Here is a 15,425-nt window from a genome sequence, read left to right as displayed (position 1 = left end):
ACCCCGCCCCATGCTCTTCCCCCCAAAAAATAATAAAAAAAGACAAAAAGACACAGTAAGGAGAAGAGACTGCAGCATTGAAAGAATCAGAGAATAGCTTTTATCAGGATGGTCACAGATGTTGGAACCTCAGAGACGATATGCCAAAGTGACTGACTTAAAAATGTTGTCTGGAAGCAAGAAGCAATTAGAATCTAACTTTTGTGGCCTAAACCAGGGAAGAAGATTCTCTTCTATACAGTGATTAAAGCAGGAGAAGTAGCTACCGTGGTCTGTGATGATAATACTATTATAGCACTTTGGCTGCAGTAAGTTTGACAGGGATAGGCTTCATTTTGTTCTCTGGAAATATACTCGTAGCAAGATGTTAAAGGTCCTTTCAAATTCCCTTAGTATTTTGGTTTTGTCATTGTCATTTGTGTAATAAAAGTCCTTAAACTGGAGTTAATATTTCTGTAAGCAACTTAATATTTTGGTGTCAGCTGTTTAGATAAAATTCTGCATGTGGAAAAATATGTGCTGCAGTGGTTTAGAAATTGAGGACATTATAACTGTTTTTTCATGACACTGGGATGGCTCCTGAGTGCATTTACATCTCACTGTGCAAGACATTGTGTTATAAACATTGGTCTTTGGAACAAGGATTTTGAGCTTCCTAACCAGTGCAGCAAATCCTTGTCCCCAAAGCTACTGGGTTACTTTGAATTCCTTAATTTGTTGTGGCTCTTTTAGTAAAAGTCTTTTTCGAATTAATTTTTTTTCATTCAACTGCTAATGTATTTGTCCCCAGGCAGAGTGTGTTTTAGTCTCCTGAAGTTTTGTAAGCAGCTCTGAACGTGTCTAGACAATTTGTTTTTGCAGAGCAGGATAGGGAGCCAGGTCTTGTGTGAAAACATGGATGGTGTTAGTTGACAGCTGTGCCAGTGCAAAGAAGCCCTTTGGAGAGGCAGCACGTGTTCTCCTGGGTACAGTTGCATGGAAACCTTTCCAACATGGCTTGGAGCAGACCTGCCTCACGCCTTGCCTCCTTGGAAGTGCTGAAGCTAACATGAAGCTGTCTGCACCTCTTTATTTAGTCCTGCTACAATGAAGTGATCCCTTGGAAATTCTCTCTTGGCTTTGCAGAGTTTACTTTGCAGTAGATAGCTGCAGTTTTGTTTTCAGCTGAGTAACTTTTTTTGATAGAATGTGTAGGTTATTCAAGATATACTTGATAATACTTTCCTGGCTGTGTCCTATGTTGTTCTTGTCGTGTTTTATTGTTAATATTATGAAATATGTTTTATTTTACTTTATAGCATCTTTAGAAGCCATTTCTGTAGGGTAGGTAGTCATACCTGAATCATGGTATGTTGCCATTTAAAAGCACATCTGCCATCAAAATTTAGTCAGTATGTGTGACATGGCAATAGCTGCAACAAATCTTGTAGCAAATAGATGTGAGCAAATGCACTAAAAGGCTGAAGTTGGAACTTTTGCTGGTTTTCCCTTTGAAGGAGTAAACATGAAGGAAATAACACTGTTTGAGAAATAGTTGCTCAAGGGTGAGAGTAATACCTGGCCAGGAGATGTTACTAATTGTTCTTAAAATAAACTTGTCAGTTAGAGGGTCTATTTTAAGTTGATGAAACTGAAAATCATAAACTTGAGCATTCACCCAGAACAAAATATAAACATTGTGAGAGTGGTTCCTGCTGCTGTTAGTGAGTGTGGTTAATTTTACTTTTTCAGTGGCATTCTTGAAAGTATGCAGTTGCTTGTTTGTCCTGCAAGTGTGTCTTGCAGCATCAATATTTTAACTTATTTTTCTTATTTTTCCCCCTTTTTTCCTTTATTTTCTTTTTTTTTCTATTTTTTTTTCTTTTTAACAGCACGTGTGTGTGTGCTGTTATAGTACTTCTGGCATCAAAACTCTAGTTTCAAGTCTAAGTGTGGTGTTTTTTTAATTCTGTACTTGTTTTTGGAGTAACTGCTTTGACCAATGATTATTTTTGTTTCATACAGAGTTTTTAGGCAACTTATCTTCTGCTTTCTTGGTTTTCAACTTTGTAGTCTTAAAAGGACTTCTTCCTGAGTGATTATGTTGGCTAAGATAATACTTAGATGTGTTTTCCTTAGAGCTTATTCTTTTAACCTCCCTATTTAGAGTTATTTTTCTAACCTTTCCTTTGTATACTTAATGACCAGAGCAACAAAAGAGAGATTAGCTGCCATGACAAAGAATAGAAAAATCCTCTTTTTAACTAGAGTTGTTCTGTTTTTGTCTTTCTTCAATTTAGCTCCCAGTTCTTTTTCTTAAAGAAGCACTTCCATATTAGGACACTTTTGAAACAAAGATACCAAAGAAAGATGCTTGATGTTGTTGTGTACCTCTTCCTAAGTGAATGCACTTACTCTTTGGAAAACGGTGACCTCTTTCCAGATCCGTGCACTGTGACTTTAGTGTTGTGACCTTGTGGTGTCAGAGGACCTCTTTGAGGAAGTCATCGTGCTTTTTATTTAAGGATCTGGGAGCAGTACGGCTAGGACAGAACAGAAGAGGAGCTTTTCATTTGGAGGAAGTTCTCACTCAGAACTCAGTAGTACATCTCAGAGATGTGCTGTCTCTGCCTCTGAGCAGTAACTGTGCTGGTTACTGCCTGCAAGCTGCTCTCCAGTGTGTGTTGACGCTGCCTTGTAGCAGAGGGCGGTGGTTGAATCCTCCCGCGCCTGTCCCGGTGCCCGTCCCGCTCCGGGCCGTCCCGGGCAGCGGAGCCGCTCCCGAGCGCCTGCGGGCGGCGCCCTCTGCGGGCGGCGCGGCGGAACTGCAGGCGGAGGGAGCCGCGCTCGTCCCTGCGCCTGGTCCGGCGGGATGGGCAGAGCTGCCACACCCTGGAGCTTTTTGTTTCCACTTGGCCTCTTCCTTCTCTTCTTTACTTCTAACAGTTGAGCAGTACTGTTAACAGCTATCCAGATTTTTCTTGACAGCACCTGTAACTGAACAAAAGTTCTCATCCTTCGATATTTTACAACTTTCACTGACAACTATCAGTAAATAAAGGTAGCAAGTTTGTACAAACAAAAAGTGATCTGAGTTTTAGCTGAGAAGACTCAAAATTGGGCCAAGCCTGGATATACAATATATTCTGTCCCTCTTCAGCAACTTGATCACCTTACAACACTTGTTTTGAAAAAAAAATGTCCATGCCTGACATTGTAGTCCCCAAGGACAGTGCATCATCAGTCACTAGAAAGCTGAAGAGTGAGCACTAGCATTTACCTCAATCTCCATGTGAAAAGAGATAATCTTTACAGAAAAGGACATATAATACATGTTTTTGCTGTATTTTTAGTATGTTATTTGCAAGTTCCTGAAAGATATTCTGGGGATGTCAGTTGACAGCAGATACTTGCAGTCTGGAGGGAAAAGGTAAGGTGGGAAAGCATCAGTTCTTTCCTGCTGTTCCATCTGTAAGACTGTACTATAATCTGGAAAGCTTTAGGGACATTAGTGGATAAGAAAATTATTTTGTTTTCTTTTTGTTTAGCTCCTGCTCTTCAGTTTAGCCTTTAATAAACATGGAGTGGGAATGAACAAGACAATCCATCTTTCATTGCATGTTGCATGACAGTTGTAGAATTTGGCAGCTTCATGGTAGAATTGCCAATATGGGAAGTATTCAGAGTTCCCACTTGGATAATGGAATATGCAACAGATATTTTTACATTTCCATACAGTTACAGCATACAGTCCTGTGCTTATTAAACCTTTTTACTGTTGCTGATCCATGGTTTTTTCAGAAGATCTGTAATTGCCTTTGCCCCAACAGGCTGCTATTTTCAGTTCTCACATATTTCATAAGTTTCTCATATATTTCTCATGTATATGCACGTGTGTGCATATATATATTTATATATCTCAATTTATGCCATTCTTATACACATGGGGAAAAGGAGTTAAAAATGCTTATGCAGCTTGTATGGGCCAAATGGAACTATTCTAGGAATCAAAAGGCTTTACAAAATTAATGTCTGACAATCAGAAAAAGTTGTGAAGTAAAAGATAAAAGTGAGAGGATTTACATCCAATCAGTGTTTTGATACTATGGCTCTGTGGTTTGTTTAAGGAGAGCAAACTAGTATGTTGTCCCAAATCCATCAGTTTGGGGGAGAAACGTGAATCCATTCATAGTTTGAGATTCCCTCACATTCTAGTAAGAATAGTTTAGTTAGGGAGAATTTGCATATTTAGTTAGGGGGAATTGCGTATTTCTTTTCTTGCGTGATTCTGCTATTGTATACTCTTCCTTCTTGTTAAGAGTTAATATTATTATTTAATGTTTGCTACTTTTCAGTGTCTCCTGCAGTTTCTGAATGGTATACTCTGTAGATTTGTTGGAAATGGAGCCTTTGTTATAAATGGAGCCTTTGCGGGATACTCTGCACTTGAATTATTACCTGGACTGAATTTTAAGAATTGAGTTCTTTTGCAGTGCATCACTAGAGTGGCTTTCTTCCTCACCTCTCTTGAAGTGGTGATGACATATGATCAGCTGTATAAAAGGCTGTTTTTTGACTTAGCTGTCATAACTATCTGTCGCTGGTTTTGTTGGAGCAGCTTTATCCTTCATGAACTGAGGAAAGAAAGCCATCTACTGTGGAAGGTTACTTGGTTTTCTGGTACTGCTAGTACCAGATACTTGTTTTCTGATACTAATCCTAAGGTCTTCACCCACAGAGACTGTTCATACAATGCTTTCAGGGACTGATACTTATGAAAGGTTTCCACTATTAATGGGAGATCATTTGCCAACCAATATTCCAATTATTCTTTGGTCATTTGCCAGCCAGTATTCTAACAGGCCTCTATGAAGTAAAAAAATTGAATGTATTTTGCAGTTCTGTGGCTTTTCTTGGGTATGTATTTGGAGAACTGTTTGTAGTGACTTGTGGAATACTGGTACAAACACTGCCATCATAAAATTGTATCATAGAACAATGGAATGGTTTGGGTTGGAAGATGCCTTAAAGATCATTTGATTCCAACTTCCCTGTTGTAGGCAGGGACATCTTGCACTAGATCAGATTGCTCAGAGCCTGATCCAACCTGGCCTTGAATGCTGCCAGGGATAGGGCATTTACAGCTTCTCTGCACACCATGTGCCAGTGCCTCACCACCCACTCTGTATGTCATGATTGCATGATACTCCTTTTTATAAAGTTTGCTAAAAGGCTTCCTATTAATTACTGAGAATGAAGCAGCTTTATGTAATGCTTCTGTGCTTGGAGTGTAACCACTGAGGAATGATTAGCAAGCAGAAAATTGGCCCTCAGATGACTTCTGTTTTTTAATTTGATGAATAGAAGTCAAATTTTTGTTGTCTAATCAAAAGACTTTAATACTACTTGGTAAACAGCCTACTCTCATCCCTCAGGCAGTTGCATTTAACTGGTATGGCAGGATTCAGGCATTACTTATCCAAAAATGACTGGCACACTTTCAAATCTTACATGGCCTTGTTTTCAAGGAGGGGAAGTTGGTTAAATGTCATCAGAATAGAGAAGTGTACAGTGTGACTGTGTGGTGTGTTCTTGTAATCACTGTAAATCTGAGGCATACTAATGATTTTCAACTCAGTACAGTGGCAACTGCATTGTCAGTTTTCCTAGGATTTAATAATTGTGAAAGACAAATCTTGTAAGAGTGTTTACCTTACCTTCTGAGTCTTTGATGTAGAAAACTCAGATCAGTTCTCTGCTGCTTGCATGGGGAAGAGATGGAAAAGACTCTACCTCATTTTTATGTAGTTTCTCTTCAGAAATTGTCATTTAGGCATTTAAGATGATGTTTTTCCTTTTTCTTCAGTTTCTAAGGGAAGATATGCAATACAAGGATGCCTCAAATAAACATAGTCACCTGCACAGAGAAGACAAGCATATCACCATTGAGGATCTGTGGAAACGCTGGAAAACATCTGAAGGTAGGTAAAGAAGTGTAGCTGAAGATGACACAGTTATAATTCAACAATTTTTCCACCAACTATAGAGTAGTGAATGAATGGCCTCTTGAAGCATCTTCATCAATCTGTTTTGACACTGTTATTTATAGGCACACATAAATCTGACTAAAAACTCGTTTAATCCAGCCAGAGGTAATTTCCTCTTCATGTGCTTTGTGTATTGTAAACTAAGGTAGCTTACATGAGGTTCTAATTTGTCAAGGTGATGGTGCAAGTGCTGAATTCCAGATTAGCATGTTTTTAATTTAATAAACCCTAGGGGCTTCTCCCAAGCTATTTAAATTTTTTAAATATAGCACTAAGTGGAAAATTCAATGCACTTTCACTTTGATTTCAATTTTATTTGAGCTGCAAAGATCTACAATTCTTAGTCCAAGGAATTTTTGAAAAATCTCCTTTAACATGCGATACAGTAAAATGCATTGACAACCCGACACCACCAGCCATCCCTCACTTTGATTAAATGAAATAAGTTGGGCCAACTATTCCAAGTATCAAAGGACAGTATTTAATCAGTACAGTGTTCATTGCCAGATATGTCCCAGGATATAGTGATTAAAAAAGAGATCTGAAATGTTAGAATTGTTAGGAGAAAATACCTGACTTCCTCAGCCCTTTCCCCACCCCAGCCCTCATTCCAAAGGTGTTGTGCTGTTCTGGCTGTGGCAAGGCCAGGATTAGTTTTCAGCAGCATTCAGGAGGGGGCATGGCTGCAGCCAGGGTGTTATCCAATACATGCACTCCCCACGTCATTGCTGGGAGCCTGGAACAGGAGTGTGTCTCTCTGCTGGGGAGAAGAGATTCATTCTGGTGGAGAAACATGGGGAATGGACCCATCTGGTATTTGTTTATTGTCAGGGGCTTTCCATGTGAGTAGTTTAGTTTTCTTATACCTTTTGTTATTGTATTGTTGCTCTTATTGTTCATTTTCTTATCTCATTGCTGTTTCCAGTAAATTGTTCCTATCTCAACTTGTGATCTTTACCCTTTGTGCCTCCAATTGGAGGGGGAGGGGAAACTGCACACGTTTGTAAAAGGACTGCTAAGTTTGAGAATACCTAAACCACAACATGTTCTAATGGTAAGCATAGAGAGATCTAAAACTTAGTATGGGTCAAACAACTGAAAGTAAGAACAGGAGGGGAATGAATCCAGGAATATGGCATTGGTTCATTCTGCTAATGCAGGAAGTCACTTAAGAAGTGCACTCTGAGGTGATGCATGAAGTGTTTGGAATGTAGTAAATATCTGTTTTAACCAGTAACTTTTGGCCTTCTCTCTTCAAATATTGCTTAAATACTTATTCGCTGAAGATCCTGTTCCCTGAAAATATTGCAATTAAATTATCAGAAGAAATTAGCTCCTCAAAACTGTAGGTCTAAGTCATGAGTAGCTGTTCAAAAATTTAGGCTATAGTGATTCTAGAAGTATAGTTTGTCTGTTGTGTATACCTTTATTCCAGTTTTCTTGAATGTAGTAAGACTCAAAAGACTTGGAGAGGAATGTCTCATCTCATTGTGTCTGCTTGTAGTGGCTTTATTTGTGTATCCTGCTGAGAGAACTAAAATTGCACCAGAGGGAGACCTTTAGAATGAGACTCCTGAGCAGTGTTAACAGTGGTCTGCTGACTGTTAGAAAGCATGAAGCCCCTCAGAAAATGAACTACTTTAATTTGATTTTAGGTAACATGGAAAATGTTGCCATTCCTTTATATGTTTTAGGAATTTTTTCATTTCTTTTTTTTTATGTGCCACTAGTTTATAGCAATTCAACAGCATTAAACAAGAGGGGAAGGTAGTGCAAATGATAATATCAGTAATTTGAGACTTTTAAGCAATCTGCTGAGGTATCTGTGTGAGAATTGCCCACTCTATTGCTCCTAACAGTGTATACAGAAACATCTTCAGGATCTACTGCTGCGTAGTTTAGGCTGAGTAGAATTTGCCTATTCTTTGCCATAAAGCTTGTGGATGTTTGTCTTAAATATTTGTCAAATAACTCAAAGGTGTTCTTTGTTTAACATATTGGTGGTGCAAGACAGGTAAGATGTGAGGGAAGAAAGCAAAAAATGCCATTGGTGTTTGATGTCTCCTTTTAAGATTAAGGAAAGTAGAGGTTGCTTTTAAATAATTGATTGAAAAGGATTTTATACACTGAATGTAACACTGAGGATTGGCTGCATTCAAAGCTCTAAAAATTGCCTAATAAAAGAAGGGGCTTCAGAATACTGCTTTTTAGTATTTCTGGCACTGGGCAGGTTTTTGATGTCCCTGCCTGGTGCAGAATCCTTAAGGCATAGTCTAGGCTGGTGCAATTTAAAGGAAGTTCAAGGCTGTTACAGGTTTTACCTGCATGGCAGGAGTCATATCATGGCTTGAATCATAGCATCTAGCCTATTGTTGCTGTGTTGCCACTCAGTTTAAAGGACTCCTTTGGTACAAAACAAGACTATAATTTAATTTAGTTTAGTTAGAATGTGCTTTTTATGACCTTTGAATTTTTTAAAATCTAATTCTACAGACTGCTCTGTTTAGAGGAGTGACTATGAACTGTCATAGCTGTTTAAAATGTAGAAAACACTTCTCTCTGAAAGTCTTCTGACTTATGTTACTGTGTTACTGTTCTTCAATGTAGATGCCAGTATATATGCTTGTTGTATGGTACTCTTTGACTGTCTCCTCTTCTAAATGAGCAGTATTGTACATGCACTACAGAGTCTTTCAGCTATTCACTGGTAACAAACTTAATAGCTACTGTTAGGTTAATATCAAAGGTGTAGTGTCTTTTCTGCAAAGGCCTTGAAGAGGTGGTAGTTTTGAGTGTGGAAAAGGGACAGATGAACATTTGGTTTGATGTCTGAATAGCAGACAATTATCTGCACAATCTGCACAATAGCATCCAATTATCTGCACAATTATCTCTGGAGTTCTCTCACTCAGTGGTACCTGCCATCTCTCTTTGCCCCTGTAATGGGCTGTGCTTGTGTGAATTTGCTGTCTGAAGAGCAGGGTGTAGATATTTAGTCTCAATAGCAAGAGGGCTGTAAAATCAGTCCAGAGCCTTCACCAGAGCCTTCAGCTGGGTGGTTCTCTGACCTGTCTCAGAGAGTAGGGCTGGATGCTGCATCCTTAGTGATGCAGCATTGTCCCTTGGGACTTGGTTTTGTAGCCAAGTAAAAACTGTTCAAGTCAAACCTGAAGTTCATGAATGCTTGGCTATTGTCAGACTAATTTGAATCCTATCAAAACCTAGTTGTTACAAACAGCCTAAAAAAAAAAGGTTTTTTTAAACCATTATGGCATATTTGAGCTTTAATGTATAGTATCTCCTATAGACTGCCCTATAATACAACAAAACCTTCTTGCCTTCTATGTGTACTTTTTTTCCCCTTTAATTCTCTTTCCCTCTTTGTGGAAAACAGGAGGTGAACTAAAGTCTGGTACATTATTTATTAGGGTAAAAAGCTACAAAAATGGCTCTATATTTGCATGTGTGATCACCTGTTGTGTTCTGATGTTCTACTACACAAGTGTTCTTGCAGCAACTGAGACTAAACTGCATACCACAACCATGTTGTGGTTGCCTTGCTCTCTAATAATTTGCTGTCTCAGGTTTTAAATATCTAGAGGTTGGAAATGAGTGCAAGCAGGGCTTGGCTAAGGATGAGTTACCTAATGCTGCATGCTGCTGATGTTACTGCTGAATGAAGGTCCTAGAAACTAAGTTTTGAATCCTTTTGTGGGATATAAATTTAACATGATGATAAATGTAACACAAAAAACTGGTAAATAGCCTGATCTTCTAATTTCTGTGGGTTAACAATGAGAAACTTTCATACAGGCCCAGTTAAAGCTACTTTTGCTGTCTTCACCTTCAGATATGTTGGTAGAAGAGTTGAAAAGAAGTAGAAAAACCCCCCCAGAACTCAAACTTGTGGTCTGAACAAAATAGCTGATGGAGGGTTAGAGACTGAGTACTGCTCTGGGGTGCCTTCCAAACCTGCCTGCCCAAAGCATGTTGCTGGCATCTTCTCTCTGAAAGTATCTTTGTAAAAGGAGTTGTGAGAGAGAAGGATGTTATAATTACTCTGTAATGCTATATGCATTTAACTTACAGTAATTGTAGATTGCTACTCTGCTGTCTGAAGTACTGCTTTCTTTTTTGGTGATTAAACTGAGGAAAAATTACAACCTCAGCTAATTAGTGCGAGTTGGCACATTCTAATTGGCAGTGCTGATCAAGATGAGTTTCAGCTGTCTTGCTTGCCCTTCAGTACACCTGGTGCTGGTGTGTATCACACTTGCCTTGTGTCATGTTTCAGTGCTTCTTGTGGAGAGGGGCCAGTTTGCTTTTCAGTACTTTATGCTGTTGTAGAACAAACATATCTGTATGTCATGAAGTCTTATTGGAGACAAGTCAAGTAATACTCCTTACAAACATAGGGGTGTATGGAAGTTAACAACAAAAAGAAGCAGTCTGAATTTTTTCTCTGATTGATAGAATAGGAAAGTAAGAGCAGTGTAGTTTAGAGTCTGAGTCCACCTGCAAAATTTGGGGATATGGGGGCATTGGCACTAGACTTCTGTGAATGAAGAATTAATTTACATAATAAATCTAAATTTCTTGCAAAATACATATGTGAAAAGAGATTCAGATCTTAACATCTCAGAATAAGAGATGACAATATATATTCATAGCTTAAATGGTTGAGTGGTCAGTTAAAGGGACACAACATAAATAAAGAAGTAATTGATATTATTTTTAATAAATGAGTAACAGTATAAGAGTACAGAAAGTAAAAGCTTCAGTTGTATTTTAGGATAGACTGTAGTTGCTTCTTTTTGCAGTTTCTGTACTAATGGAGGTATCTGATACAGTGACAATAATGAATAATAAAGTGCTTTTTCCAGAGTATAACTGATTTGTTTGGGAAAATTTCATGGATAGTCTATGAAGAAAACATCACCAGTCTAAGCAGTGCAACAGATGTGATTTGCTCTATGGCAAACTATTTAAATGTGTAGCTAAATTCTTTCAGGATAATATGTTTAGTATTATCATTGGATTATAGAAACCTTTAAATCTATGTAAAATTTGGCAGAGTGTCTACAAATTCTTTCATCAGTAGAAGTGAAAAGTCTCAATGGTATTTTTAACCCTTGCCCATGACTTATAAACCCAGTGAATTGTGTGGCTTCTGCAATGGAGTGTTCTGTACTCTCAGTGAGTCTGTAGTGTGCAGTGGCTGTTCTAGGTATCTTTTGCTTCATGTCACAACAAAACAATGCTTTTACTTTGGATCAGTCTGTGAACATATTTCTAGAATGCAGTTAAGGTGATATCTTTCTGGATGATTTTACCACTCTTTGAGACTTGTAATGACCAGTCAAATTACTTTGAATGATTTGTAAATGGCATTGCTTATTATTCACATAATAGTTAAGAGTTTTTGCAATGGGAAAACTACCTGTTATAAATGGAGACCAGATATTTTGCATAAAATCTTAGAGTAATGTGGTAAATTGTAATATAACAAAACTGAGTCTGTGTCAAATCAATACCTGACTGTAGCTTACAAGGAGAGAAGGAAATGGGACAGCATACTGGGAAGGTTGTGTAGCCATTCATATGGATAGATAACAACAGGTTTGTACTGAGTTTGTTTCTTGAAGCTGTGAGTCTGTGAAATGTGTTCTGTCTCCACCTATCAGGAATGATAATAATCCTAAAATGTTTAGGCTTATTTTGCAGCTGTGCTGCAAAAGACACCTAGAGTCCTTATTTCAGTTACAGTGTGAACTGAAATATGAATTTGAACTTATAAAAATTTCCATTGCCTGCAGGTTTACCTGTCAAGCTTTCAGCAGCGCTTTCTAAAGGATTATTGTCAAAAGTCACCACTGAGAATGTATCCTATCATCTGTGCCTAGCACTGTCTATGGAAGTAGTGCTAGATAGAGAAATGTTCAAAAAACCCTCAATTTTTCATTTGAATACATGTCTGTCCAGAAAGAGACCATCCCTGTTTCTTTCATATGCAGACAGACTTTTGCAGACTATAAATGGAGTGAACAATTTCCCTTCAATTTTGTCAGTGTGAAGCTGCAAACTGCAGCAGCTGCTCTGTAAGGGACAGAAATGTGATTTTTTTTTTTGATAGTATCTGTGGGTAGTATTTTCTTAGCACATCTGTAACTATGAATGTTTATGCAGAGTATTGCTGTTATTAAGGAAAATTGTTAATTATTCTCTACATTTTAAATATTTTTTGTAAAGTATTTTTGCATGTTATTCCACTTTTCTTGGGCATGCTTGAGAGAGATTTAATAGTTTTCCTGTTAAATTTCTTCTTTCTTTTGGTGTTTTCTTTCAGTCTCCTCTCTCCTTCTCTTGTCAGCTCCCATTTTGTGGTTAGAAGGCATAAGCCTCTAAGAAAATTCTTGTCAAAACAAGTTCTTAAGGCATCATCCTGGGGAAGATCTTGGTGCATTGCCTCAAATGGTTACAGCACCAGCTGATGTGTGTTTAGCTCTGCAAGGGTAGCAAGGACAAAGGGGCTGGAATCAGTTTAAGGAGTTGAAAGTCACAAGATGCTGTCCTGATTGAAACTAAAGCGAAAGAGTCAATTGTTCTGTGAAAGTTTTAGTAAAGAAATACTTCTATTGGTTCCATGCTTGTTTATTTAGAGTTTGCCTAAGCTTTCACAGGGGTACGTGTAATGAAAAAGGCAAAATTCCAGAAACACCTTGGTAATGCTAATTTTTCTGGAATTATATTTGGTCAAACTCTCTTGGTTATTGTAATCTGCTTTTCTACTGCTTGTCTTCGAAGCTGTTGATTTTTACTAAAAAACCTAAGTAATTTAATTTTTCTTTCAGTTCATAACTGGACTCAAGAGGACACTCTTCAGTGGCTCTCAGATTTTGTTGAATTGCCCCAATATGAAAAGAATTTTAGAGACAGCAATGTCAATGGAACAACACTTCCCAGGTAAATATATCTTCTGGATTAGTTTCAAATAATTCCCCATAGGTTGCTACATTAGTTTAAATGGTAGGAACAACTATGTGAACCTAAAATCTAACAAGGTACAGTCAAATGCAAGAAAAGAGAAGTGTCCTTGCAGTTTTGAAGAGGTGGCTGCATTTTTTTTTCTGCCAGAATATTTCAAAATACAACTTTCCTAAAAGTTTTATTTCTTTCTGTGGGCCTTATCAAAGGTCACATCATTCTATGTCATAGCAAACTTGGTTTTGAACATCTTCTGATCTATTGTATAGGTATATTCTACTATGTAACTGTAAAATACCTTTCCTGGAGCATAAATACCACACCTGAGTATTGCATGTATTTAGGAGTTGGTATCACAAGTCTATAAATATACCTTTAACTATGCTAAACGGATTTATTTAATGATTTTTTTCCAGAGAGAAAAGAATAGTTAAATGATTTTATTTTCTTTTTTTTTTTGCCACATGCTGATATGCATTTCTATAGCATTACTGCTGTATTGTATTGTATTTCTCACTCTTAATTGCATAGCTGTAATCTGTATAACTGTGGGAAATGCTACTGAAATCTTTTTTGCATAGAGTGATTTTGAATATAGTTTATGGAATAGGTAACATTTTGTCTTGTTGTTAACAGGATAGCAGTGAATGAACATGCTTTCATGATCTCTCACTTGAAAATAATTGACCGGAGTCATAGACAGAAGCTTCAGCTTAAAGCCTTGGATGTTGTTTTATTTGGACCTCTCACTCGTTAGTAACTTTTTGGAGTTTTTTTCTTATCTCTTGATTGTAGGAATTCAACAGAGCATATTTTCCATGACACTTGATACTGTAGACAGGACAGCTTATCTATTTTGTGGATATGCTGATGGATTGCTTGGCATGCGTTGTGGAACTCTGCAATGAATTAAAAAAAGTTATTTAGGTGCTGTGAGCAGAACAAAGGTTCACTTCTGTGTGTAAGATCGTGTAGAAATTTTAGTATAACCCCACTTGACAGATGGATGTTGGCTTTTGTGTCACAAGAAGTGTCCTCTAAATATTTTTGACTGTTTAAATTACATTTATAGCTAAGGTTACATTCACTTCTCAATTAGCTTGGACAGTACAGCTGGGATGCTGAAATGAGAGGGGATGACCTTCCCTAAGAAGAAAAAATGAGATAGTCATGCAAATCCAACACCTGTGTCTTGTGCATACTTGAGTCAAAGTGCAGTTAAATTTAATGCAGGAGTTCCACATCTGACCCATTTTACCATATGCAGCCATGTCCATACCACATCACCAGTGCTCTGCATGCTTGCTCTGGTTACAGCTCTGCTCTGGTACTGTGCATGTCAGGTGCTCCTGAACTACTCAGGCCAGATCTGAGCTGGAATCACTTTGTGTTAGACCTTTAATGCTCACAGAAACTGTCTTTACAGAGGTGCAAGTGACTACAAAAGTTGTACTAACAAAGATGTATTATGTGAATCTTGATAATTTGACAATCCAACTTTTAAAAAGTGCTGCTGTTACCATTTTAAAATGTACTTGATTTTTCCTGAGTACATTTTTAACTCAGCATAGGGTATTTAAGAGGGTGCAGACTGGAAAGAATTTGCTCAAATCTAATTACACCTCCTACTGGCCTGATGCAGTGCAATTGTGGAACTCTATTTTAACTCTAAATAAAGGTACTGAGTATGTACTGTAAAGGGGTTTAATAAGCTTTTCTCAGTCTAATGAATGTTTTAGTATAGATGAAGTAAATTGTATTAGAGCAGACCTGCTTATGTTGTATGAAAATGCCGTGGAATACATTTGAAAGATAGTTGTTGGAGGTGGTTTGAGGTAAATGAGTTAGAATTCTGTTTAGCATTAGGTTCTGTCACCTTTTAGGCCGGGGAGGTGGGGGGGAAGGCCTTAATCTGTTGTCTGTATCAATGAACTAGTTAATGATGGTGTTGTTCTCTGCACAGGTCCCCCTCACAACTGGATGAAGGATTTTATATTAACAGTTTCTATAGTTATTGGTTTTGGAGGCTGCTGGTTTGCATATACACAGAACAGAACCTCAAGAGAACATATCACAAAAATGATGAAGGACTTAGAAAGTCTCCAAACAGCAGAGCAAAGTCTTCTTGACTTGCAGGAAAGGTATAAAACCTAAAAGAAAAAAAAAGTTGTCCTTTTGTTTTGAGGTTAAACACAAATGCAGATCCTTTACAGTCTTAAGTTTTTTGCATTACCTGCCTTTGGATTTTGTTCATCTTCCCTTTGCATGGAAATTGTGATTTCAGTGGTGCTGATTTCTTGGGTAGAGATTGCTCTGGATATTTTAGCAGGCAATACAAACTTGTGGATGAAGGTAGAGAATAGAGGCTGAGTTTTTCCTACAGATTTACATGTATGTATTGTTTTGTTTTCATAT

The 15,425-nt window shown here is 37.8% G+C and overlaps 1 protein-coding gene across 2 annotated transcripts in view; it reads left to right on the top strand.

The window, feature by feature from the left end:
• Window positions 1-15,425, top strand: part of STIM2 (stromal interaction molecule 2) — a 64,460-nt gene that overhangs the window by 40,532 nt on the left and 8,503 nt on the right. For both annotated transcript variants that reach the window (XM_066548523.1, XM_066548524.1), the window contains exons 3-6: window positions 5,846-5,960; window positions 12,878-12,989; window positions 13,647-13,762; window positions 14,974-15,151. In XM_066548523.1, the coding sequence (XP_066404620.1) occupies window positions 5,846-5,960; window positions 12,878-12,989; window positions 13,647-13,762; window positions 14,974-15,151 (521 nt within the window). The remainder of the gene's footprint in view (window positions 1-5,845; window positions 5,961-12,877; window positions 12,990-13,646; window positions 13,763-14,973; window positions 15,152-15,425) is intronic.

This window comes from Molothrus aeneus, chromosome 4 (assembly GCF_037042795.1).
Source record: "Molothrus aeneus isolate 106 chromosome 4, BPBGC_Maene_1.0, whole genome shotgun sequence".
NCBI lineage: Eukaryota > Metazoa > Chordata > Aves > Passeriformes > Icteridae > Molothrus > Molothrus aeneus.
The sequence above is the reverse complement of the archived record's forward strand: the minus strand, read 5'-3'. Positions and strand labels throughout refer to the sequence as shown.